Source organism: Porcisia hertigi, chromosome 15 (genome assembly GCF_017918235.1).
Source record: "Porcisia hertigi strain C119 chromosome 15, whole genome shotgun sequence".
NCBI classification, from domain to species: domain Eukaryota; phylum Euglenozoa; class Kinetoplastea; order Trypanosomatida; family Trypanosomatidae; genus Porcisia; species Porcisia hertigi.
Genome location: NC_090574.1, coordinates 58,086 through 80,544, shown reverse-complemented (window position 1 = coordinate 80,544; position 22,459 = coordinate 58,086). Strand labels below are relative to the sequence as shown.

The 22,459-nt window shown below is 55.1% G+C and overlaps 6 protein-coding genes across 6 annotated transcripts; all 6 read left to right on the top strand.

Moving 5' to 3' along the window:
• Nucleotides 1-739: 739 nt before the first annotated feature.
• Nucleotides 740-2,830, top strand: JKF63_06056 (uncharacterized protein; the record flags this gene model as incomplete). Its single annotated transcript, XM_067902008.1, has 1 exon — nucleotides 740-2,830. The coding sequence occupies one exon, from the start codon at nucleotides 740-742 to the stop codon at nucleotides 2,828-2,830; it is 2,091 nt and encodes a 696-aa protein (XP_067758355.1).
• Nucleotides 2,831-4,344: 1,514 nt separating this feature from the next.
• Nucleotides 4,345-5,559, top strand: JKF63_06055 (uncharacterized protein; the record flags this gene model as incomplete). Its single annotated transcript, XM_067902007.1, has 1 exon — nucleotides 4,345-5,559. One exon carries the CDS (start codon nucleotides 4,345-4,347, stop codon nucleotides 5,557-5,559), a length of 1,215 nt encoding a protein of 404 aa, XP_067758354.1.
• Nucleotides 5,560-7,834: 2,275 nt separating this feature from the next.
• JKF63_06054 (uncharacterized protein) lies at nucleotides 7,835-10,330 on the top strand (the record flags this gene model as incomplete). The annotated part of the gene is made up of 1 exon (XM_067902006.1): nucleotides 7,835-10,330. One exon carries the CDS (start codon nucleotides 7,835-7,837, stop codon nucleotides 10,328-10,330), a length of 2,496 nt encoding a protein of 831 aa, XP_067758353.1.
• Nucleotides 10,331-11,339: 1,009 nt separating this feature from the next.
• JKF63_06053 (uncharacterized protein) lies at nucleotides 11,340-11,903 on the top strand (the record flags this gene model as incomplete). Its single annotated transcript, XM_067902005.1, has 1 exon — nucleotides 11,340-11,903. The coding sequence occupies one exon, from the start codon at nucleotides 11,340-11,342 to the stop codon at nucleotides 11,901-11,903; it is 564 nt and encodes a 187-aa protein (XP_067758352.1).
• Nucleotides 11,904-15,403: 3,500 nt separating this feature from the next.
• JKF63_06052 (uncharacterized protein) lies at nucleotides 15,404-16,048 on the top strand (the record flags this gene model as incomplete). The annotated part of the gene is made up of 1 exon (XM_067902004.1): nucleotides 15,404-16,048. One exon carries the CDS (start codon nucleotides 15,404-15,406, stop codon nucleotides 16,046-16,048), a length of 645 nt encoding a protein of 214 aa, XP_067758351.1.
• Nucleotides 16,049-19,771: 3,723 nt separating this feature from the next.
• On the top strand, nucleotides 19,772-22,117 carry JKF63_06051 (uncharacterized protein; the record flags this gene model as incomplete). Its single annotated transcript, XM_067902003.1, has 1 exon — nucleotides 19,772-22,117. One exon carries the CDS (start codon nucleotides 19,772-19,774, stop codon nucleotides 22,115-22,117), a length of 2,346 nt encoding a protein of 781 aa, XP_067758350.1.
• Between the last annotated feature and the right edge of the window lie 342 nt (nucleotides 22,118-22,459).

Below are 22,459 nucleotides of genomic sequence, written 5' to 3'. Positions count from 1 at the left end.
CGGCTTAATTGTTTTCTCTCTCTGCTATTTTTCATCACCAGATTTTTTTTTCTGGTTGGGATTCGGCCTTGGTGTGTGCCTTCTGTTTGTTTGTCTGCGTGTATGTGATTCCTTTCCTACTTTTTTTTTTGTTTTGATGCGCTTGACTTCTTTGTTTTTCATTTTTTTTGCAAGTGTTTTCTGTCGTCTCTCGTTGGCGTTTGCTGGTTGAGTTTCCTCCTTCTAGGGCTTCCTCTCTGTGTGTGTGTGTGTGTGTGTGTGTGTGGACCTGCTCTATTCTTATTGTTCTGCACACATTTCCTTTGGAGATAATCTTTCACGTCTGGGCCGTGGCGTGCGTGGTCTTGGGGCCGTTCTAACGTCTGCCTGGCTGTCTCCCATTTGTATTGGACTTGTTTTGAAGTTTTTTCAGGCTTGTGGTTCTCATTGCTTGTGGTCCCCCTTCCCCCCTCCTCCTCTCCCCCCCCCCTAGCTCTGCCACCTTTCTGCCCAGAGGTTGTGAGAAATGTAAGGCTGCATTTTGTGTTCACTTTCCCAGCCCTATAGTGACCCATAGTTGTTGTCGTTGGTGCCCTCTGCACTTGCACATATTCGTGCTCACTTTTCTCCTGCCTGTCTCTCTCTCTGTGTGTGTGTGTTTGTTTTTGCTCTTCGCCTCGGTCTCTCATCTCCCCCCTTTTTCTATCTGCTGACCCCGCGTTTCTCTGAGCCTGGTCACGTATTCGGGCGAGTCACAGGGATGACCGACTCCGTGAAGGCAGCGTCATCGCAGGTGAGCCCGGAACCGCTTGTTCAGCAACACCCCTGCGAGGCTGCGATGCAGGAGGAGGAGACCCATGCGCCCTATGAGGTGTGCGCAGAAGCCACACAATTCAATAGGAGCCGTCGGCGCGACACCCACTACGGCAACGTTGCTCATGTAGGGATCAGGTCCTCTTCCGGTGCCGGCATTCCCAGCACCGAGCAGCGGAGCGTCGCTGGGGAGCCTACCGCGGAGTCGAAAGAAGCTCTCGTTGTAAACACAGTGTCCGTTCCGACTGCAAGTAGCAGCAGCGGCAGCTGTCCCCAGGCCTCAACTTCTGCCTCAGATCGACCTCGCCCTCCGCCATCGTACCTGTCACCCCGCACCGTTGGTGAGGGTCAGTCATCGTCTTTGGCGTATCACTCTTCTTCTGTACACGCAGACCCAATGGCGCTGTCGACTTATGCAATGGCGTCCGGTGTCGCAAATGGTGTCGACCTTCCCGCTGCGTCTGCGTCTGCCGCCTCGGCTGCAGGTGTTTCATCGGTCCCCACATCGTCATTATTAGCCGGTGGGCCGCCTGCGCTGCCAGCCGCACCGCCTAATGGTGCAAGCACCACTTCTGCCACCATGAACCATCCTTTGGCATCCTCCACGACGCGCACTAGAACGGGCTTTAGTAACGGCACTCTGCCGCCTCACCCAGGGATCGCCGTCTCCAGGGCAGCTTGTGCCGCGCCACCGTCCTCGTCTCACCGTATCGCAACTAGCGCAGCGATGGTCTCAGAGGCCGCGTCCACCTCCAGTGCGGTCGGTAAGGAGGGCAGCAGCACTCGCGCCGGTGTAAGTACCTCCAATGAGGCGGACCCCTACGCTCGCCCAGCTGTTGCGCTCAGCGTACATCTGCTGGAGCTGTACAAAATGGTGAACGCTCAGTACTGCGCGCAGCGCCGACTGGAGTCGCCGGGGCCAAAGTATAACAACGGCTACGATGACAAGGATGGCCACTATGTGTTTCTGCCAGGGGAGGTTATTTTTCAGCGGTACATTGCGCAGGAGGTGCTGGGCAAGGGGAGTTTTGGCACCGTCATCCGCGGCTTCGATCAGAAGCGGACCGAGGCGGTTGCGATGAAGATCACACGGCGCGGCTCGAGCTTTCGGAGCCAGGCGAAGGTGGAGCTCGACATTTTGCTGCGGCTCAATGAAAACCCGTCGCTGAACCACCTCGTGGTGCGACTGCTGAAGGTGTTTGAGTGGCAGAACCACCTTGTATTAGTTTTTGAGCTGTTGAGTTTTAATTTGTATCAGCTCATCAAGTGCACCCGGTTCAAGGGTGTGAGTTTGGACCTTGTACGCAAGTTCGCCTACCAGCTGACGCACACACTGCTGCAGCTGGAGTTGCAGAAGCCGCACCCGATCATTCACTGCGATCTAAAGCCGGAGAACATACTTCTGCGCAACCAAAACAGAAGCGGCATCCGCTTGATCGACTTCGGCTCTGCCTGTTACACTGCTAAACGTTTCCACCGCTACATCCAAAGCCGCTTCTACCGCAGCCCCGAGGTAATACTGTTTCTCGAGTATGGCACGCCAATCGATCGTTGGTCGCTGGCGTGCGTGCTGGTGGAGCTGCACACCGGAGTCCCTTTGTTTGACGGGCGCACAGAGGCGGCGCAACTAGCAAAGTTCGAGGCCACCCTCGGTCCGATACCTGCGGAAATGGTGGCGGGATCGCCCAAGGCGAATCGGTTTTACCGTGGCAGCTTAGCCACCGGATTCCAATTGAAGGAACCCATCCCGGAGCGGTGCACACTCGAGAGCGTCATCGGTGTCACAACTGGTGGTCCGTGCGGCCGGCGTCTCGACGCCTCAGGCCACAGCGAAGAGGCGTACCGAGAGTTCCACGACTTCATCGCGCGCTTCCTTCGGTATCAGCCAGGGGAGCGGATGAGCTGCCGTGACGCACTGCACCACCCTTTCTTGTTGCCCCTGTACATATCCGATCTTGAGCTACAGCAGGATCGTGGTGCTGCGCATCCCACAGCCCCCGCCCCGATTTCACAGGAGCAGCAACACCCACAGAGCTAACCGAAGCTCTCACCGCCGCATAGTACGCCCTAGCAGCAGCACACCGCTCTCATATTGACAACCGTGCACACGTCCACGGTGCACAGTCGTGCTCTCCTGCGACTTCCCTCCCCCCCTCTCTCTCCAAACCTCGTAGAGACGGGCGACATCCCCCACCGATTGGAAGGATGACTCAAAAGAAATGCATGTCGTGGTCGCTAAGCCCCAGCGACTTTTCATCCCTCTCTTTTCTCTCCAGATGCGTTTGCATGCTAATGGCCTCGTGTTGTGTGTGTGTGTGCATGTGTGTGTGTGTATATATGATATATATATATATATATTTATAGATCTCTTTCTCCCTGCGTGTGTGTGTGTGTGTGTGTCTATAATCGTATATATATATATACATATATGTGCACACACATGTTGATGTGTGTTAATCCCTCGCTTGTTTGTTTGTTTTTCTTCATATTGCAATGGTGTTGTCTCCTCTCTTTCCTTTCACCTTTGGCACAATGGTTTTAGCGCTTCGATATACACGCACGTCTATGTGGGCTCTTGTGCGTATTTTGTGTATCAACGTGTACACTTCTAGATGATGCTGTGCCTTTCATCTGTTGTTTTTTCTTCCCTCTGCGCGTTGGTCTCCGGGAATGTGTGTGTGTGTGTGTGTGTGCGTGTGTGTGTGTGTCTGTCACTTTTTCTTTCAGTGGGGGCGTTGTCGACATTACCCCTCTCACCACTTCCCCTGTTTCGGTACTTCTGTGTGATGTGCAGCTCTCTATTAAAGGTCGGCACATTGCGTCAGAGGTAAGGAGAGGGGAAGAAGTGGTGATGGGGGGGGTAGCCGGTCGGAGGAGTTCATGTCTCCACCGCGTGTGTTCTTGTCACTCCAGTTTGTGCCGCGATTCTTCGCTGTTTTGTCTTTGCGCGTGATCCCAGTGGCCGTTCATGCGTATGCGTGCGCATATTCCCGCCGCCTCGTTCCTGCAAGGCTAGGAGAACTCTCTCTCTCTCCACTCCCTTCCTTTTTCCTTTTTCGACGCTGTCTCGCCGGTGCTCTCTCCACACCAAAAGGGAAGCCAGATTAAAGGGATGGCTTCGTCAACTATCTGTGCCCGCCTACGTGACACGCCTTGGACAGGGCTCAAAGCAAGCTTGCCTTTGAGAGCTGCTCGATGTAGCTGTCTGGGGTACCTGCACACACAGGCTCGAAGGGCTTTACTTCCCCGCTTCTTATTTCCACACCGTCTCAGTCTGTCTGTCTGTCGTCGAAGTGGACGTGCTCCTACCCCCCTTTTCTTTTTTTCTTTCCTCTACTACTCAAGTGTGCATTCCCTTTCCCTTTTTCCCCCCCCCTCTCTCTCTCTCTCTCTCTTTACTTCGGCGAGCATCCCCTGTCCCCACACTCGCGACTAACTCTCGGTTTAGTGCTCGCACTTGTACACACCCGTTTGTGCCTCCATTACACCTCCATTACACCCACACAAACAGAAACACATCAACCTCAACCGAGGCTGCATATCGTTACTGAGATGCCCGCGAAGAGAAAGAGCGGTAGTTCGAATGGACACGGTAGCAAGGACAGCCGTGCCCATAGGAACAGCAGTGGCAAGGTGAAGAGGCTGGAGGCGGGGGATGACTTCGAGGTGTTCCTCTCCGAATTATCCAAGACTACGCAGTATATCGGCACAGAGCGCGCGGAGAAAAATCTCAGGGAGAGTAGGATGCGTGAGGACCAACGCAAGAAACACGCCGACTTGGCCAAGAAGCGCTCGAAGAATGAGGTGGAGAATGCGCTTCTGAATAGCCAGAAGAATATGCAGCTGCAACAGCTCCTCGCGGAGATTCTTAGCGCGCAGCACCCGTTCGCTCTCAAACCCTCGACAGACTTTCATAGCGAGACGCACACCGATAACCCCAACTTCGATGTCGCGGTGGGTGACATGCAAGGCTGGCGCGCACAGATGGAGGACGCGCACCTGGTTGATCTCAAGTTCCTCTCAGCCGGCTCGGATAGCAGGAGGGAGGCCCTCTTTGGTGTCTTTGATGGTCACTCCGGCGTTCAGAGTGCCATCCTCTGCAGCCAGCTGTTCGCCGAGACTTTGGAGAAGTACGCGAAGCCAGCGGGCCATTACCACCACCACGTCATCGACTTCAAGGAGGCCTTCCTCGACGTCGACAACCAACTCCGGAGAGCGCTTGGCGATGGTGGCTCTGGCTGCACCGCTGTCATTGTGTACGTGTCCCCTGAGGAGATTACGTGCGCGTGGGTGGGTGATTCGCGTGCAGTGCTGTGCCGCAATGGCCACGCTTTCGATCTCTCGCAAGACCACAAACCGCTTGTGGCATTTGAAAGGGAGCGCATTCAGGCGGCGGGCGGTTTCGTGCAAGACAACCGCGTGAATGGACAGTTGGCCATGAGTCGCGCCATGGGTGACTTTGTGTACAAAAACAACGGAGAGCGGGATGTGACGGAGCAACTCGTGGTGGCGGTGCCCGATGTGATCGCAACGAGGCGAGGCGCCGAGGACTCGTACGTGGCCATCGCCTGTGACGGCATCTTCGATGTTCTCAGCAATGAGGAACTCATTCAATTTATCAACGAGAGGAAGGCAAGCGGTGTGGCAAACGTCGACATATGCAGGGATGTGTGCAACCGGTGCCTCGCACCGAGCTCTCCCGAGGGCGGTCCAGCCATGCCGGAGGGCACGGACAACATGACCATAATGATTGTGGACCTCAATTAAGGCGCCCCAGGGCGCAAGTCAGAAAGTCGTGGGGAGGGGAGGGAGGGAGGGGGGGGGCAAACCCGAGAAGTTACAGAGGCCAGGAAAGGGGGGAGTCGGCGAGAGGTGTGTGATGTGCGGGGATGAACTGCGCGTGTTTTTATAATGCTGGGGGGTTTCCTGTTCTCTCGCGTCTTGTGATTTCCATGTCCATGTAGAGAACAGCGGAGGGGGCCCAGACGCATTGTGTGTGTGTGTGTGTGTGTCTGTGGGGGGGGGGTGGGGGGGGGGTGGGGAGGGGCTTCTTTTTCTCTTGGGGTGCCCGCAATGAGACATTTATTCGCGGTGTTGATGATGTCGTCCATTTCTGTTGCTTGTACACAACGTGGGTCGCCTTGCCGTCATGGTTTCCCCTGTTCAGTTGTCGTCGTTGTTAGGCTGATGTGCGAGAGTTCCAAGGAGTGTTGCTCATAGAGTATCTGATATATATTTATTTATTTATATTTTAGGCTCCCTCCCCCCCTCGTGTGAAGGAGAACGTGTGTGTGTGTGTGTGTGTGTGTGTGTGTCTGTGTCGTCCATCGCACGCGCGCTCTGTTTGCATGCCTGCTTGCTTGTTGTATGCATGCGCGCACCCATAGGCTCATCGGAACCTCCCCCTTTCGCAAACTCCCCCCTGTTTGTATTCCCGCTCCACTCTTCACTCTCTGCGTAGTCGAGTTGCATTGGCATGTAGGGGTGGGGGGCCTGGGAGGCCTGGGAGGCGGGCGTGTCAGAGTGGTGGAAAGATGCTCAGCAGCCTTTCATATACGTTTCTTCATGACTAGGGAAGGAGGTGGGGTGGTGTGGACTCCCCGGGGTTTCCGTTGGCTTGCCGGCGCAAACACACACACACACACACACACACGCACACACACACAGTAGTTCCACATTTCTACGCACCACACAAAAAAAGTGGACGCAATAAGGCAAATGCCAAAGTTCATGTCAAATTCTAAGGTGCGCCCCTCCCTCCCTCCCTCCCTCCCTCTCCCCCCCCCTCCCTCCCCGTATTCACAATTGTGCAAGGTCAGTGTCTACACGTTTCGTATAGGTAAAAGAGAAGGGGGCCCAGGAATGTGTACTCGGGCAGAGAGGAGCAGCGGTACCCCCCAAGACTTATCTCAGCAGCGGCATTCTTAAAACTCAGATGAGTGGTTGGAACGGTTCAATACCGCAGAGCACCTAACAACGTACCTCAGGGGGTTTGTGTGAAGAGACCCCACACCTGCAAGGGGGTGTGCCCATCGACTGGACTCTGCGGCCACACATGTTCACTTGCGCGATACGCATTGCAAACCGAGGCGACTGAAGAAGGTTGTGATGGCGCAGAGTGCGTGTCTATATACGGACTCACATTTAGGTAGTGGTCATCTTCTCCTGTTCTTCTCGGGAACGCTACCTCTTGTCTGTGTGTTCTCCGTTTGTGCGGGTGTGCATGTCTTGTCTCCACACACACACACACACACATGCAGGCGCAACTCTCCTCTCCTTCGTCTGAGCTCCTTTCTTGAAAAATTCCTCTTTAAAAAAAATAGTTTTATTCGGCAGTGACTCTCCCACCGCAAAGAAGATCTCCCGTGTTCGTTCTGGTAAGCAGCACTGCGTGATCGTATTCGAGGAGCTCTTGATTACATGGAGCAGTGGGTTGACATAAACCGTCACTCTCGTCTTCTCTCCGCCCCCCCCCCCCCATGCTCACATATCCACACACACACACACACCGTTTCTCTTCGCTTCCATGTTTGAGCTCGCTTCCTCTTTTTTTAGTTTTTCCACCGCCCTGTCTCACTGTTGTTGTTGACTGTCGCTCGTTCTGGGCTGTTGGTTCACGTGCCTCTCTCCTTCTCCCTCTTCGGGTGGTCGCCTGTTTTGGGTGGTGGAAGGGGCGGGAGTGGGGTTCAAACGCCTCTCTCTCTCTTTTTTTTTTGTTCACTTCCATGCGGGCATAGTTAGCTCGGTTTGGTGCCTCCCTCTCTCTCCCCTTTCTCCCTCCCCCTTTTTCCCAGTTTACTTGACTGTGAGTGTCCATATAAATAAACACTTGTATATATTATCAACCCGCCTATATAGATAAAACCCATTCAGGCGCGCACACACACACACACATACACCTTTTTGTTGTGTGTGTGTGTGCATGTGTGTGGGTGTGTGTGTGTGTGTGCATGTGTGTAAAGGTATCGGTGCCATTGATCACCCACATTCCCCTCTTCATCCTCCCCCCCCACCCCCACCCCGCAGCAGACTCTGAGCTATAATGACGAAGAATAGGCGGCACGACATTGTAAAGCCCTCCAAGTATAAGACGTCTATATGCACGTTCTTCTGTAGTGAGGAGGGCTGCCCGTTTGGTGAAAAATGCGCCTTCGCCCACGGGGAGGATGAGCTGCGGTCCGATCCGAAGGCCACGGCTCCACTGCCGGAGGCGGCGACAGCAGTACCAGCGACACCTGCGAGGGACACCTTGTCAACACCCAACCCACCTCGCTTGAAGCACGTCGACTCGAAAACAGCTGTGGAAAACGGGCAGCGGAAAGACGCACCGGCGCATCAGCTGCAGCGCGAGCCGCCTGTGACGACGACAACGCTTGTGGGAGCGAAGAGGAGGACCAAGAAAGGCAGCTGTGATTCGTCTTCGCTGGTGCCTGGAAACATGCGCACCTTCCCAGGCGGCGGTCCGGGAGACGACAGCACCAGCGCAGCCAGAGGAGACGCTCCCGTTCCTCGAGGGCGTGCCGTGCTGAGTTCTCGCGATCAGCGGCGGCCGCGGTCGCGACCCCCGCCTCCCGGACATGGGATGATACCGCCACCTGCGTTTGGTTTTGCTGTTCCGCTATCGACACCAGCTTCATTTGGTATTCCCGATGATCTCAGTGGTCTTGCCTGTGGTGGCGTGCCCGCGATGATGGCAGGGATGCCGTACTACATACCGACCATGGGTCACTACCCCTTTTCTGTCATCAACAACAACCAACACGCCATCAACGTAGCCCCGGCGATGCATAGCTCTGTACCGTACACGACTTTACCGTGCACCGGGCAGCTGCTGGCACCACCGCCACCGCCACCGACACTGCCATCGGCGACGGTGGCGAGTTCTTCCGCGTCTACAGATATGACAGGATCAGGCAGCAGCGCCGCTGTCGCGGCTGCATCGCCAGGCGAGGGTGCAAAGCGGCGTCAGCTTCAGCCAGCCGGAAATGTCGTGAGTAGCAATACTATGGCCCATCGCTCCTCCCGGCATGTGACCAACGAATCATCCACAGTGCCATGTGAAAGGGCCACGCCGCAATACGTTCACAGCCTCATGGCTACATCCGGTGGATTTCAGAGCGCCTCACCGCCACCAGGGAACAACGACCCGCCGAACACTGATGTTGAGCAGAACGCGCAGCCTCGCCTAATAGTAGTTCCCAACTCTTCAGACTCGTGCCGCTACACGGTACCGACCACCGTCACGAGCTACCCACACGCAGGTCCTCAAAGTGTCTTCGCCATTGGCGGGGCTGCTGTTGCGCCTTCACTCCAGCGCTCGACGGCGTCGATGTCAGAGGGCAGCGGCAGCGATCTTCATAACCCTTTGCCGGCGCCGGTGACAAATTCGAGTAACAGCGCCTCTGCAGAGCATCCCCATCCATCAAATTTTGTGGCAGCAGCACCAGCGCTGGCTGCGGCTGTTGAGCACCCCTCATCGAACAGCGTGAACAACGGCCAGGGAGGCGGCATGTCGATTGGTGACAGCCTCTGGGGCCCAACGGAGGGCTCCGTGTGCCCCATTACTCCATCCCTCGCTAGCCGCACCACCACCGCTACTCTGTCCAATGAAAGACACAGCGTCAGTACGGGGAACTACGACGCCATCTTGTCCGGTCTTGGCATTGGCGGCTCCTCGTACACCACCATTCCCCTGGACTCCCTCATGCGCCAACGCAGTACCGCGCTCAGCGAGGACGATGCCACCCTGGGAGGAGACCTCGATTGGACAGGCGCGGTGGAGCGCTGGCTGCAGGCTGCTCGCGAGGATGGCATGATGGCTGGTACGACGACACCATCGGCCGACGGAACGCTGCACTCCGGCGCCACGGCTGTACCGAAGGCCGTGGCGGCGGCCACCGCCTCTCCTGCTGAAGAAACCCCCACCGCGGCGAAGAGCTCAGCAGCAGCAGCAGCAGTCACAACGAAGACGCACCACCCGCAGTCTGTTGGCTGCGTCATGGCCGCCCTAAAGAGCGATCCATTTCTTGTAGCCGGGGAGACAGCGGGCAAAGCTGTCAGCACACTCTCTCCAGTGAAAGAGGCGAAGCGCCGAACGGCGGCGGCGGTGTGCCAGGTGTCAAAGGGGGCGGTCGACAAGCCCGTGAAGTCGCAGCGCCGCGCTCCTGTCACAGTGAACCACTTCAAGAGCTCCTGCGCGGCGGAGGCGGGCTCCGGATCGGTTTTGCTCTACTGCGCCGAGAAGAACACCTTGGTGTACATTACCTCTGGTGGCTGTGCGACGTCCGTGGCGGTAACCCCAAGAGGACATGATGGTGAGGCTGCTTTACCGACTGGGATCTCAAGTGTTGCGCCGTCGCAACGCGATGTTATGTCGCCTATTGCCAGTGCGGCATCCGTGCCCGATACATCTTCAAATATCCCCAACACCGCTAGCAGCATCGTAGGCCTTGGTGTATGTGTGCGCTTCGTTCCTGGTCGAAAGAAGCGTTCAGTCCTGGAGGTGGTCTCTGACGACGATGCCGAGTATTGCATCTAAAAACAAAAGAAAAAAGAGAGATCACTCTGTGTGTGTGTGTGCGTCTGAGGGGGTGTCCCCCTTTTTTTAAAAAATCTCTGTTTTTTTACATTTTTTTTCTGTACGGTTTTCCCTGTCTTTGTCCTCCTCACGTGCTCCCCTACTGCCTCCCCTACCCGTGCGCTTGCGTGTGTGTTCTCTCACGTTCGCTCAACACATCACAGACACACAAGTGCGCACACTTACACTTACACACCCCCACCCCACATACACACACACGTAGAAATCGGGGGAGAGGGGTCTCCTCACACAAACAAACAAAAATATTGAAAGACACGAGTCATTCAAAGTGAACACCCGAAGGCCATATTCCCTTTCTTTTTCAAATATTGAGCTGTTGTGACGCGTGTCGCCTCTCTCCCCCCTCCCCTCCCCTCCGCTTCCTTCCCGTCTCGGTGTGTTGTTTTTGTCGACGCAGCCTGTTGTTATGTAGTTCCCGCTGGGCTTATCGATCTGACGTATGATGATATCAACTTAGAGTCGCCCTGGTTGTGCTATCCCCCTCCCCCGAAACATAATGTGATCTTCGCTCATTCTACGTGACTATCAATGGCGCGACAGTCTCACACACGTAACACCGAAAGAAAAAAAGGGGGATAACAAAGGTGTGTGTGTGTGTGTGTCTTCATTAACACTATTGACCCCCCCCTCTCTATCTGTGTCCCTACTCTTCTTCTTGACATCGTACTTGATCCCCTCCCTCCCTCTTTCCTCCTCCTCCTCCTTCCCACCCCTTCTCTTCAACACACACACACACGAGTATGAACGCAACCTCAGAAGTTCTTTCCACGTATTTACTTGCCACTCCTCCTCGTCTCTCTTACGGCATTCTGATCCGCTAGACACTGCACGCTCTTCTCGCTTCAGCCATTGATCTTCCCCTCGCCATTCTTTATCCTTAACCGAGCGCACACACACACACACACACACACACACACACACACACACACTGTTTTCCTTCTCTGCTAAAATGTCGTTTGAAACACGTCACTACCTCGCCGAGGACGACATGGAAGACTCCTCTTACATGCCACTGAAGCTACACTCATTATCGGAGTTCCTGGACACCAGGGCGATCTCCACGGATGGCCACAGCACAGAGCAGCAACATGTTTCTTCCAACGCATCGGAAGAGAGCGAGGGGGAGTCACTGGGGTTTGACATCCGCCGTTCGCTGCACCTCGCGCAACTGAATGGGGCTACTGACCGCCCACGTGAGTGCTTTTGCCTTGACAACGTCCACTGCATTTGCGGTAAGTTTTTTCTTCCACCTCTTGTGACGCGGAACACCGCAACAGCTCTGCAGCCGCTGACGCACGGTTTGACCACCAGCAGCTCGCAGACAGACGCCGTTGCTGCTCCGCAAAACTCGTCTACTGCAACGACAACTGCCTTCGGCGAGACCGTATATATTTCGCTCTGCGCCAAACCTGTGAAGCTCACAGCGCCTATGCCAGTGATGTCGTTGGGGACACTGTCGACGGCGTTCACGGGTGCGACAACGGCGGCGGCGGCGGCGGAGTGTCGATGTTAAACCACGCCCTCGCCAACATTCTATTTTTCTACAGAGCTGCGTGGTAACACTTGTTCTTTGGTATCATGATGAGCAGAGAGAGGGAGGGAGGGAGGGAGCGGGGAGGGAGGGGCATGTGCATGGAGTGAATAGTGCGCGCGCAGTCATGGCAGGTGTGGTGAAGTGTCTTCTTCACCCCGCCCCGTCGCCTCTCTCCACTTCTCGCGGCGTCTTCCACATCACCAGAAAGGAATTGCCTTGCGCTGGTAACAAGTGCGGGCGAGGTGTGTGTGTGTGTGTTGTGCCAAGCCCCACCTTGAGGTCACGCGTCTATTTGCATGTCGGTGCCGCTGAGCTATATGCTTTTTTCTCTTAATGACCCCCTCTTCACCTCTCCCCCCCACCTCGTTGCAGACACACTCACACACACACACCGATATATATATATATATACCCGTGTGCATCGATCATTTTGGTGGGAGTATTAATGGGAGTTAGGAAGGCGGCAAATGGCGAGCACAAACCGCTAGACCAACCATGCAGACGTGTGTCTGCAGCGGTGCAGCAAGAGCTTTAAGTTGGCAGGCGTGTGGGCTAAACGTGCATAGCGCTTCTCCGTTAGTGTGATTGTTCGACCCCCCCCTCCTTCTCCTCCTTTCACTATACACACACACACACGACAAGTACGTTCTTCCATCGTTCCCCCCTCTTCGAGATGGTCGCAGGCATGTGTATGCGTGCTCGTCTCTCTGTGTGTGTGTGTGTGTGTGTGTTTGTGCTTTTTTGTTTTTTATTTTCTTTTCTTCTTCCGTTGATTCATGTCTTCCGCATGTGTGCGCATGTTCAAAGGGAGAAAAGAAATACATGCCATTGAGTCTCACTTTGCGTGCGTGCGGACCCGCGACGTACCTTTTTTTTTTGCGTGTTACCTCCCCGCGGTCTGACCCCGTTCTGTTTCCATCATCGACAGCGAGACGTCGGGGGGGGGGGGAGGGAGTCGTCGAGGTGTGTTCATAAGGGGGGCCATCATGCGCATGTGCGCCTTCAAACAGAATCGCTGTCTCAGACAACTAGGCATACCTGCTCTTTCTGCGGCGAGAGGGGAGGGGAGGGGGCTGCGGCTGCCGAACGCTGATGGCGTCGTACATTGCATTACGTGTTTCCATCGTGATCCTTGCACTAGCAAGCGTTGGTCCAAACAGGGATCCCCCCCCTGCCCCCTCTCCCTCCCCTCCCAGGTCCAGGAGTGCATCAGACTCGAGGGTCTATACACACAACTGGAAGACTTGTGGGCTGCATATATGTGGGTGTGCGCGCGTTCTACTGTCACGTCACTGCAAAACTTGCGGGTGACGGCGGGAGGGGAGGGGGGAGGGATCTCTCAACCCCCCCTCCTCCCCCCCCTTTTTTTTGCACTGTTCAGATAAACACCCTCCATGTATTTTGTGTTTCTCTGCGTTGTTTGTGTGTATGGTGTTTTTTGTTTCAAGGGACTACGGTGCTGATATGTGTCGATACGGGAGGGGGAGAGGGGGGAGAAGATGAGGATAGGGGAAGGTGGAGGAGGGGGCTTAGACATGTCCGATGAGCTTTCAGATAACCGAGCGATCCCCTTGATGCTCCCCCCCCCCCCCCCCCTCTTAGCCCCCTCCCTCTTCCCTCTTCTTCATCGCGTTTGAGCATACACCATATCGACTGTGCATCACTTTCGACGTATCCGTGTACATTTCTGGGCATTTATGTGTGCACGCTTCCCGCGCGGCTGCAAGGGAACTCTTTTCACTTTTTGATTTTTCTGTGCATTCCGCAGCATGCAAAGGTTGAGTCGTTCATGAAACTCCAGTGAAGGAGGGTAGTTAGGCGAGGCGGGAAGAAAAAGGGGGAGAGGAGGGTGGGTGAGCGGTGGGCTGCAGCGAGAACTCAGTGTTCGCAAGATTACTTGCTTCAGCACTACGCTTCTTATCATCATAATCCGCATCAGCAGTAGCAGCAGCCCTCTGTTTTCTTGATTGTTTTACCCCCCCCCCTTCGCTCCTCCCTCCTTCAAATATAAAAAATATACACGTATTAGTCTCGAGGATTGGGCAATCGGCAAGGCGCCTAGTCAGCACGGATGTGTCTCTCTCTCTCCTTCATGTCATTTTATTCGAGAGTTGGGCACACACAATATATATATATGCTCAAAGAGAAACCGAGAAAGATGGAGAGAGGAACAAAGGGGAAAAAAGGTGACACCAGCATCTCGCACACGCGAGGACTTTCAGAGACGCCGATGCGACGAATAGCCATATGCGTGTGTCTGTGTAGGTCCCTGTGCACATGTGTGCGCTTTCTTATTGAGGAGGTTTTTTCTCTCATAGTTTTCTGGTGTTCGCTGACTTTTTTTTTGTTCTTGAGTCGCTCTCGTGGTGGCCGGCATGTTCCCCTTGCCGTCTTTTTGCACTCATCCCCCCCTCTCCTGTGTTTCAGTGTTGGCTGTTTCGCCTTCCACGTCACTCGCTCAGTGTTTCTTCGTTGGATCCGTCGGTTTTGTCGTATGTAGTTGACTGCGTTTCTTTGTCTTGTTCTTTCTCCTCCCCCCTTTTTTTTTCGAGGGGGGGGGGAGGCGCAAAGTTTACTGAAAAACATTTTCCCCTGTTCTCTTGCTGCTGCTGCTTTCCTGATTTTGTAGACGAGCGAAGTCAAGGAAAACATTTGTGTAGCCTCGACACATATCCACCCATCCGAACACACACACACAGCACACAAATACTTATTTACGACGTAATATACCCCGAAAAGAAAAAAAAATGGTGTGGAGGCAATAAAAATACAGTGCAAACGTTGAGCTGGATGCGCAGGTAGACTCCTTACCTGTAGTCTTGACTTCTTTCAGTATTCTGAGCCGTTGTAGGTGTATCTTGTACACCCCCCCCCTACGGTGCGACCGAAGTCATTCACAGAAGTCAACCAAAGGCGGGACAGAGTAGATGTTGTCAAATGAGGCCGTTTTGGGCAATGTGCATGTTATGCCCTTTTTTTTTGCATCAATCTGTGGGGTTGCACCGCCGCCGCCGCCGCTGCTCATTTTTCACACCAAAGGGAGGTGATATCGGCTCACTTCCGTAGTGCTTCCATCTAGTCTCTCTCACCTCTCTCCCCCCCTCCCCCCTGAACCAACTCGGAAAGTCCACGGACTCACACTTCATGTGCATATACACGGCAACTCTTCTCCTCCTCCTTCCCCCCTTTTCTCTCTCCCTACACGAACGTACGTACGCACATACATATCTGCGACATTCACACACACACACACACACACTCACCTGCGTGTTCCCCTCTCTTCAGCTGTGCGCTTTTTATCATTCTACAGACCATTCTCTCCGCCTCCCCGCCTCCCCGTTTCTTCTTTTTTATTTTTGCGCGCTTTCCTTTCACCTTTTTTTCCCTTTTCTTTCTTCTAGTTTTATCTTTTGCTGCTGTCCCCTCCCCTCGCCTCCCCCTCCCCCTCCCCTTCCCCCAATACACACATACAAAAAAAAATGCCGAAGGCTAACAAACATGCTGAGGTAAAGCCGTCCAAGTACAAGACGAGCCTTTGCCAGTTCTTTTCGAAGGGAGAAGAATGCCCGTACGCCGGTCGCTGCGCGTTTGCACATGGTGAGCACGAGTTGCAAACGGAGGTGAAGAACGTCGAGCTGCTCAAGGCTACGGGACTGCAACGCCTCGACGGTGCACCCGTGGAAAAGGTTGCCATGCTTGAGTCCCACACGTCGTCTAGCAACTCCCTCACTGACAATGTCACGTCCGATTCGCAGGGGCTTTCTGGGCTGTCTACTCCGAGCCCGCTGACAGCGCGTCCCCGCCGCCGCACTGTGATGGTTTCTCTGCCGAAGCACAACACGCGTAGTGAGGTGTACCAGTCACCCTATAGTGCGATTCAGAGCTATTCTTCCTACAGCGAGTATAGCCGCTCCGAGTGCGGTGACGCGACGCAGCCGCCACAACAGCCATCATCCCACGTTCCCAGCAGGGGATCGTCGTATGTCAGCCTTTACAACATGAAGAATATGCACGACAATCAGTTCTGTGATTGCCGTTTTTCGGCCACGTGCAGCCAAGGCCAGCCGTCCAAGTACAGGCACAACCCGTACGACATGACGGGTCGTATCGCCCAGTGCGCGTAAGGGTGAGATGGTCTTTGATCTCCGATGTGCTGTTCTCTGGTAGGAGGATTGGGTAAACACCACGAACTACGCGGTATCGCAGTAAATGCCGAGGGGGGGGAGGTAAGATATTAGCGGCTTGGGTGCGCGTCTCTCAACCCACTTTGTGGGTGTCTTGGGCTTCATGAGTGAGCACGAGATGCGACAGATTTTCCGTTGGGCCTCTTACTCTCTTCCCCCTCCACTCCACTGTAGGTGTTGCCGTGTATTTCTGTCTGCTTTGCGGTAAGGGGCCGCGCACTGTTTGTCTGAGAGTAGTGCACAGCCCCTTACGAGCACCAGAGGGACGATCAGTGGTGTCCAGCGTGGTAAGAGGGGAAGGGGGGAGGAGGCAGTTCGGTAGGATTCAAACAAACACACACGCACACACACAATCGGAGGTGTGTACATGTGTGTGTGTGTGTGTTTGTGGAGGATCCCTCTTTTACATCTTCGGGGTTTCCCCCCTTTTTTCCTCCTCGCGTGTGCGTTTGCCCGCAAATCAAAAGGAGATGACGTTTCTTCCCTCTTTTTGTTTTTGGTGTGCGTCTGTGTGGGAAAAATTAACTGCCGTCCCCTCCACCCCGCCCCTTGCCACACCGCGTTACTTCACTTCTTCTTTCATCTTGCTGGCTTGCTTCTCACCACCCCCTTTCCCCCTTCATTTTCGATTTTTCTGTTTTTACGTAGATTTTTGCTTCACCTCCGTCGGTACTTCTCCCTCCTCTTGTTCTTCCTTCACACAGGCGGAGGGTGATGGTAGGTGTAGTAGCGGCATCAAACGGCCAAACGGAGTTGGCAGCGGAACACGGGGACACGCGTTCAAGTCAGTGTTGACTTACGCGGGTTGTCGTCTTCGCCGTTTCCCGTACGCCAAGTCAACAGGACAAAGCGAGGATATGGGGGATGAGGTTGCACCAAAGGATGTCAACAGCAGGGTGAGACATAACCGAGGGGGGGGGGCGTCGGGGTGTGAAGGCGGACACCGAAGAAGAGGAACAGATTATACTGGGCTGCTGACCTCTTTTTTCTCTCCTCGAGGGGGGGGGTAGGGCAGTGACAGGAACCGTTCAACTCACCACAATGACATACGCACACGCACGCACAGGCCTTCCAGCCTTTCCGGCCCATGTCAACGAAGTGGTGGAGACACCTTAAGCAGATGTGTGGCGTTGGCGTATAAATTTTTGATGCATGGTTTCACTGTGTCTGTCTTTATGCGTGTATTTGTCTTTATGTATGTGTATGGACGTAAGGTGCTGTACAGGCTGCGCTCATCTCTCAAATCGGTGGTGCATAGTGTAAGGGGAAGCTGTTCTGCAGCGCACTGGGCCTCACTCACACATTTGGCATTTATGGGGCAACGGCACGTTCTTGCTCTGTGTATTTTTATGCATATGTTTCTTTGTTTGCACACGGGTGGTGCGTGTGTGATGATGAGCCCCGTGACTCGCTGGCGTTGCACCCTGCTCCTCCTCCATCTTTACGATGTCCCCCCACCCCTTTTTGTGGTTCCCCATTTGCGATGACCGCACAGGTCCTCATTCCCGCGTTGTGGGTGGGAGGGCAGAAAGCCTCCAGCGGGCACCGTTGTAGTGTTCGCCCGAGCTGAGCGACCTGCGGAGGAACGAGGGGAGAGGGGGGGGGGGAGGGGAGGGGGTAGCGCGAGGCCGTTATGTCGGAAAGAAAAAGAGGGATACATAGTGACGTATATGAGGGGGTGGTGGGTCTTCGAGAAATGGGCGAGGTGCGTAATACACAACAGTCGGTGGTGGTGTGTGTCTGCGCGCGCGCGGCTCTCCTTCTCCTTTCTTCGCTTCGGATTTTCACTTTGGTAACAATATGGCCGAAGTGCGTGGGAGGAAGGATGGCACTCAACGCAGTGCAACCGTGCTTTCCCTTCTTCATTCACCCATATACCCACACACGGGCCGACAAGCGTACACATCCTTGCGTGTTTCTCGCTCCCCTCCCCCCCTCCCTCCCCTCGTGTGTGCGAGTCTGTGCGTCAAAAGTTCGCGTTGCGCTGTGCAGATAGGCATTCTTGGCTCCTTGTCGTTGATTCTTCCGTGTCTTCGAGTCGTCCATCAACGTAATACGCGTGTAACGTTTTAACGAGGCGTTCACTCCCCACTTTATATATAGCCAAACTGGTTCTCGAAAAATTATTTTTTCTCGTATTTGAGCAGAGGGTCATCGCGGCCAATGCCCTCCCCTCCCCTCCCCCTCGTCCCCACAAACCCGATGCTCTGTATAAAAAAAATGCCTCGACACACACACACACACACACACACAAAACCACGTTTTTTTCCCCCTGTTGTTCATCGCTTTTCTTTTTGTTTTCCTCTTCGTTTTGCTTCATGACTTTCACTTCCTTTACTTTCTGTTTTTTTTTTGCCGAGGAAATCACATTTTGTTTTTCGTTTCTGGACGTCCGGCAGGATAGCGTGGAAGATCATCCCCTCTTCATTTGTCAACGTGTGCTTCCTTCCTTCCTTCCTCTGTGTATGAATGTGTGTGTGTGTGTGTGTGCTGAGCGTTGATTTGCGGTCGCTTCTTCCTTTTCACCTTCCTCTTCATTTCCTCCCTTTTTTTTTACGTGTTGTTTCGAGGTCACTCTCTCCACGTTTTTGTAGTGACTCTCTCCCCCAAATTTTGCTGTTTTTTTTTCACTTTTTATTCACCTCGAGTTTCACCTCGTTCCCCCTCCCCTTCGTACAAATTTTTTGTTGGTCTTTTTTTCCCCCGAGGCCTCTCTCCTCGCCCCGTGTGTGTGTACACATGTGAGACAGCGAACCGAGATGGGGGTGCGCTGAGTCTTTTTTTTGGGGGTGGCAGGGGGATTCGAATTAGGAGGCCCTCTTTTTCGTGTCCGTGCTTTTTTTTTTTCGGGGGAGGATACGAGGCAACTGAAACCGGAGTGAGAGAATCGCAAAGAAAAGAGAATGAGGGAGACGTGAGCACCAAGCGCGACGCGGGTGTGTGTGAGTGGGAAGTCGACGAAAATATAGAGAGAGTGCGGCATATGTTTTTGGGAGCCTAGTGCGTGTGCATGACCTCCCTCCTGTGCTTTCCCTTTGTCGTTTGCTTCTCAACTTCTGTGTGGATGCGTTGTGTAGTTGTTCTGTGCTCTTTTTATTTTCTTATCCTTTTTTTTGTGGTACTTTTCGTGTGCGTATGCATTGGTAGACTGAACGTTATGCCTTCGCTCGCCTAGGTACCTGGCGACCGACAAAGAAAAGCCACAGCGAGTTTCTCAACCCCACTCGCTGTCCCCCCCCCCCCCCTAAGCCTCTGAGCCGCGGTGATTAAAGGGGTGGTCGCGCACAGAGAAGGAGGGGGCACACCGCTTTGTGGTCTGCGTGGGCCCGTATGTGCGAGTAAGCACACAAACTGTTTGTCGGTGTTTTGTGTGTGCGCTTCGTCTTCCGACGTCCATGGTATGATGCCGTACTTTTTCTTTTCGCACCTGTCGATCCACTTTACTCCCCTCCCCGGTCTCTCTCTGTGTGTGTGTGTGTGATTCCGTTTACCGTTACCGTATATGAGCCCCATCGGTTCCCTCTCCTACTTATTCCCCCCCCGCCACTCACGTAGTGGTGGTTCACAGCGCAGTAGTTCTTCCCCATTGTTCCTCGCGCCTCTCTTCGTGATTGCCACGAAACGTACAAACACACACACACACACACCTGCTTCTTCGACGGCATGCGAGGCCGCGGACGTTCTCCTGGAAATCGTGGCCGGGGCGCCGGCGAGCAGCACCCTCGGGGTGCTCCTGGTAGGTACCGCGGCAGGGATGGTCGCGGCGGCAGAGGTGCACTTACGCCGCGGAGTATCAACTCTGCTGCGCAGGCAACTGATGACCTTTCGGAGAGCACGTCTCTGTTCTTTAGCGACCTGACGGGTGGGCGCGGCGTGGCGCGGGCAGCACCTCTGACGAACGGTGCCACCACCTCCTCGTCCTTCGCGTTTCCACCGTCGGGGCTTTCCTCAGCGATCCCGCCTGAAGGCGGCGAAGAGAGCTCGCCAGGGCGCGCCGCCAGGGCCGCGGGAGCTGCCGTCACCATAAAGGGCAGTGAGCAGACGCAGGAGAAGATTATGTGGCTGGAGCTGGGGTTGTGCAAGGCTCTAATCCGCGCCGTGTCGTTCCTGGGCTACATCGCGCCCACGCCGATCCAAGCGGAGGCCATTCCAGCGGCGCTGCGCGGGGTCGACGTGTGTGCGCGAGCCGTCACGGGGTCCGGCAAGACCGCTGCCTTCTTGCTGCCGTTAGCGCACCTCCTCCTGTCTCGACAGCCCCAAAAGGCAACCGCGCTGAATAGTCGGCGTCGTTTTATACGCGCCATTGTGCTGTTGCCAACACGGGAGCTTGGTGTGCAGTGCCAAGAAATGCTAGGTCAGCTTCTCCAGTTCACCTCGGGGTTGTCGGTGGCCCTGGTCATTGGTGGCGTCGCGCCCGCTGCGCAGGAGGCCGCGCTGGATGCCGGGCCAGATATTCTGGTGGCGACCCCTGGCCGGCTTGTTGATTACATCCATAACTACAAGGACGGTGCCGGTCTTGACCTCACCGGTGTGGAGGTGCTGGTGCTGGATGAGTGTGATAAAATGCTTACCGTCACTCTACAAGATCAGGTGTTGGACATCATAAACCACGTCCCAGAAGAGACGCGCCAGGTGCTCATGTTCTCTGCGACCATGACAGAGGAGGTGGACATGTTTGCCAAGGAGCATCTTTTCAAGCCCGTCAACATCGACATCGGTCACGTCGCTTTGCAGTCGAAGCTCCGCCAACAGTTTGTGCGCATTCGCACTACCACCGCCGCGTCGACGTCCCCCATCGACAGTGGAGATGCCGCCGCCAACGCTGCAGCATCGACAGCAACACGGGACGGTGAGACACCGCGTGAAAAGCGTCTGCGGCAGAAGCGGCGCCGGGCAGAGCGGGCGTCAACTGACGATGTAGGGGACTCCCAGGAAGGCGCGGTCGCCGCGGAAAGCGAACAGGAGCACATCGCCAGGGTCAAGACGCGCTACCTCGTTGCCCTCTGCCAGAACTACCTAATGGACAAGACGATTATCTTCTGCCGCTACCGCACCACCACGCATCGGCTGGCACTCGTCTTCAACGCGTTGGGCCTGCCTGCCGCCGAGATCCAGGGCAATCAGCTCCAGGACGAGCGCTTTCAAGCTTTCGAGAAATTTGCGCGTAACGAGGTACGGTACCTGATCACGACGGATGTAGCGTCGCGTGGGCTTGACATTCAAGGGGTGGCCACAGTGCTCAACTACGACTTGCCGCCCACCCTTACCGCCTACATTCACCGCGTGGGGCGCACCGCGCGCATTGGGCAGACCGGCACTGCGGTGTCCCTTGTGCACGAGGTCGAGGACGCCAACATTATGCGCAAGATCCTCTCGGTGAGTGGTACCATCAACGAGCACCAGGTGGCTACTGTGAAGCGCCGAGATGTGCCAGATGCGCTGCTGGCCAAGGCGACGAAGGATATCGACGATGTGTTCCCGCAGGTGCGCGCGCAACTGGTGGCTGAGCAGCTGGAGGAGAAGATTGCCCAGACCGAGAAACGCTACGGTGCCACCGGCGATGGGTTTCTCAGCGAGGTGACGACAAAGGCTAAGCGGGAGTGGTGCCTTAGCCGTGAAGAGCGCAAAAGGCGTGACGAGGAAGCGCGCCGACTGTACGAGAAGGAGGCGGAGGTGACAGTCAACCATTTCCAGAACGAGCTATCAAACCTAGAGCGTCAGGAGGCCGAGATCCTGCAGCGTCAGCGCAAGGTGCGCCGTCTGGAGCGGGAGAGGAAGGAGCGCGATGCGGACAAAGTCAAGGCCCGCGCACGCGAGCTGCGCAAGAAAGGCGAAAAGAAAATCCAGGCAGGAGTTGTGAAGAAGCTCAAGCAGCGCAAGCTCCGCGAGGCTTCAAAGGAGCGGCGGGCAGCGGCGCGCGCACAGAAGGGTGTTGCACCATACAAGCACGGCGACGGAAAGCAGCGCAGCAAGAAGTCCCGCCACAAGAAGCGCATGAAGAAGCATTGATGCCGCGTCACCCATGACGAACATGGGCAGGTGCAGTCGAGGGGTGCGCTCAAGTGTCATGCGAGGATTCGAACGGCACAGCTGGGGTACAATCCCTGGAATAGTGAGAGTTGAGATTTTTCCCATGCACGTGGGGTTTTTGCAGTTTTTGGCCTCTGTTTTGGGATTCTCTTACGGTGTGCCTCGATCCAGTGTTTGACCTGATTGGAGATGCATGATCGTTTCTTCTCTTCCGTTGAACTCTATTGGTCCATCTCCCACTCCCTTCTTTCCCACGTTTGGCAACTCGCGCCGCCGAGATGTGGGGCACCCGTGAGCACAAGGCGTATAATTATCATCATC